The following is a 3,655-nucleotide window of genomic DNA, read 5'->3' as shown; positions in this document are numbered from 1 at the left end:
TGGGGTTACCTGAACACTTTGGCCAGGGTGACCTGTATCCACGATGATCCCAACCTCTGCCTAGTGAGTAGGTTTGATAGGAGTGTGTGCCACCATGCATAAGTTCTCTATTTTTCATTTAAGTGTTGATTTTATTTTAGTGTGAAAATGGACCTAATATTTATAAATGTTCCTGGTTTTCTATCATTGTTCGAGTGTCTCCAAAATAATATGTTTATCAGGAGATGAATAATGCAGAAAGTAGGATTGGAAGAAATTTAAGATGATTTTGTGATAACTGAGAAGTATTTCTAATTTGTATTAACATCAATTGTGAATGCATTACAGGTGACTACTTGAACTGAAGGTATATACAGAGGGCTAGAAGTCCAGGTATTTATTTGCTTTTTCTCATGCTGTTTTCTCTTTAAAAACGTGTTCATGTTCTGGGCATAATGGTTCATGTCTGTAATGCTAGTCCTTAGAAATTAAAATTGGGAGGCTTACAAATCAAGGCCAGCCAGGAAAAATGCTAGTAAGGTCCCATCTCAATGAAGAAGTCATGCATGGTGGTTCATGTCTGTAATCCCAGCTAGAAGACTCAAAGATGGCAGGGTTACAGTCAGTAGCTGGCCCAGACAAAAATATGAGATAATATCTAAAAAATAATGCTAGCAGAATGTGCCAAGGTGTAGAATTTCTATCAACATACAAATGGAGAAGAAAAGTGAAGTACACTATGGGATGTTATTGAGTCATGTAGAAGAACAAAATTATGCCATTTGTTTAAAAATGGACAGACAAAAGATGTAAAGTAGAATAATCTAGCCTCAGAAATCCAAGCACTGCATTCTTTCTCTCATAAGTAGATGCTAGAGCTAAAGAGGAAAACAGTCATGACACAATTAGGGGGATGTTTTGGGAACAGTGGGAGATGGCAAAGGGATACGAGTGGGTAAAGAGCCAGAAAATATCAAAAGAAGATGATGAAATCTCTTAAAAGTTGCAAGAAAGATATAAAAGGAGTGTGGTAATATGGGGGTGAATAGGATCAAAGCACACTATATTATATGCATGTGTGGAAATACCATAATGAAAGTCCCCATGCTGTACAAGGAATATGTACTTATAAAAAATGGAAAAAATCCTCTTTCAAACACAACTCTTTTAAACCAGTCTTTGTGTTTCACAAAAAAAGGCTGCTTGCAGTGTGGCTTCAACAACCATGATTCTGTCTATATTTTTATCCTCTTTAGGAATGTCCAGACCCAGGTATGAGAACTCTCAATTACAACCCCAGCTACTGATGAGGTGGAGGTAAGGCAGACAGCAATTCTATGCCTTCAGAGCAAAAGTAAGCAATAAGTAATCCAGGTATGGTGGTTCACACCTGTGGTTCCAGCCACATGGGAGGCATAGGTAGGAGAATCATAGTCTCAGAACATTCACAAGCAAAAAGCTCATGATGCTACCTGAAAAATTACTACAGCAAAACAGTGAAGGGGGCATGGCTCAATGGTAGAATACCTGCCTAGCAAGGAAGAAACCCTGAGTTCAAGTCCTGATACCACTAAAATTTAATCATAATAATAATCAGGTATAGAAGTTTGGTTTCCAATGTGAATTATGAAAATGAAGCATTATCTAAAGAAACTAGATTGCTCTGCTCTGAAGTTTAAAAAGGGCATTTTTGATGTCCCTGTTCCTCAAGCTGTAGATGAAGGGATTCAGCATGGGGATCACCACAGTGTACATCACTGAGGTCACTGCACTGTTTTTAGGAGACGTTGATACAACAGATCCAAGGTACACGCCAATAGCTGTGCCATAAAATAAGCAAACAACCAACAAATGAGACCCACAGGTAGAAAAGGCTTTATATTTCCCACCTGATGATGGGATTCTCAGAATGGAAGATGGAATTTTATAGTAAGAGAAAAAGATCCCTGAGAGAGGAAGAAAACCAGAAATAGCACCAACTAAATACATGACTAAATTTTTGGTAAAGGACTCAGAACAGGCAAGATTTAGGACTTGAGAAGGCTCACAGAAGAAATTAGAAATTTCCACATCCTTGAAGTGGGTAAAATATAAGGCAATCAGACTATGTAGCTGGGATTCACAAAGGCAAAATAAAAGAGACACAAACACCAACAAAACACAGAAGTGACGGTTCATGATGACTGAATAATGCAGGGGGTGACAGATGGCCACAAACTGGTCATAGGCCATCACAGTCAAAAGCATATCATCCATATTTCCAAAAACAAAAAATAGAGACATTTGTGTCATGCAGCCCACATAGGATATGACCCTACTCTGATTTTTAATGCACACAATCATCTTTGGGACTGTGGTAGATATGAAACAGATGTCAGCAAAGGACAGGTTGGAGAGGAAGAAGTACATGGGGGTGTGGAGGTGGGAGTCAGAGCTGACAACCAGGATGATAAGCAGGTTTCCAAGCACTGTAAACAGGTACATGGTCGGGAACAGTCCCAAAAGGAAGAGCTCCAGTTCTGGATCCTCTGAGAGTCCCATGAGATGGAATTCTGAAATCTGAGTTAGATTATGTGCTTCTGTTTTGCTTGGGCACCTTTGGAAAAAGAAATATGGACAAAGTACTTCTACAATGATAGCAATGACTTTAACTTAAGATATTTAAAACATCACATAAGAGCTTTGACAGAATTATCTGAACATTAAGTTGCAGTTATGTCCCAGGACATTTTCAGTTTCATATGATTATCATTTCCCTACTTTGTGGATATGTGGTCACCCAAATTTTGTTCATTTTTGAAAATTAATTAACAGAAAACATGTATCATTAGTTTTGGTGGACCTCAAATTTTGATAAATATGTTTAAGTTAAATGCCCATAACCAATGTCATTACTGACTAAGAATGTGAAATTAGCACATGCTACAGCTGAAAATGGAAAGAAGCACATCTGAATATTTTTATTATTTTATGGAGGTTTATTTGTACCAACTTCATATAATCTCAACCAGATATCTACTAAGCAAGAGAATCTTTCACCTTTTTTTCTTCTGAATATCTATAATGGAAGACTGCTTTATTGATTTTATAATCATAAATATTCTCTGTATCATTGATGGCTTTCATTTGTCAGCAAGGAATATACCTAAATACATATTTGATTGCCTTATTTCTTGAACCATTTAATTGATTTTACATATTTATGCTCTGATTGTAATTTTCACACCTCAGCTACTGGAGGTTAATTCAGGTGTTAATTCACTATAATTTAATTTGAAAAAATAAAAATTGAACCCATGTAATCATACTAGGACAGTGTTATCATCTCTAAAGTAGACATAATGATTATCTAGCTTATTGTGATATTGAAAAAGGGCTTTCCTTTTCTAATTGCATAACTTAGTGATTCTCAATCTCATTTGTAAGTATATTAACATGTGAATATTTTCAAATACCAAGGTACAGTGATATTGGGCTAAATCCATCTCTTTCAGTATATCTGGGAGTCAGTTCTTATACAAGGATTAATAGCATGAGTCTTAGAATATTTCCTGGTATTTAGAAAGTGACCAATAAACATTGACTGTAACTATACTCAGTAATACCCACACACTATATTGTAAAATAAATATTTCTTAATGGATGATTAAAATGAATGCTTTGGATGATTTTGATT

At 36.1% G+C, this 3,655-nt stretch overlaps 1 protein-coding gene across 1 annotated transcript; it reads right to left on the bottom strand.

Moving 5' to 3' along the window:
- Positions 1-1,632: 1,632 nt before the first annotated feature.
- Positions 1,633-2,586, bottom strand: LOC109678041 (olfactory receptor 7E178-like). Its single transcript, XM_020153754.2, has one exon. The coding sequence runs from the start codon at positions 2,518-2,520 to the stop codon at positions 1,633-1,635; it is 888 nt and encodes a 295-aa protein (XP_020009343.2). The 5' UTR covers positions 2,521-2,586.
- Positions 2,587-3,655: the final 1,069 nt, after the last annotated feature.

Source organism: Castor canadensis, chromosome 14 (assembly GCF_047511655.1).
Source record: "Castor canadensis chromosome 14, mCasCan1.hap1v2, whole genome shotgun sequence".
NCBI classification, from domain to species: domain Eukaryota; kingdom Metazoa; phylum Chordata; class Mammalia; order Rodentia; family Castoridae; genus Castor; species Castor canadensis.
Note: the sequence above shows the minus strand (reverse complement) of the source record. Positions and strands in the feature narration are given on the sequence as shown.

What these genes read in the sequence shown, in the direction of transcription:
- LOC109678041 (XM_020153754.2), bottom strand. Translation starts at nt 2,520, where the DNA reads ATGGGACTCTCAGAGGATCCAGAACTGGAGCTCTTCCTTTTGGGACTG.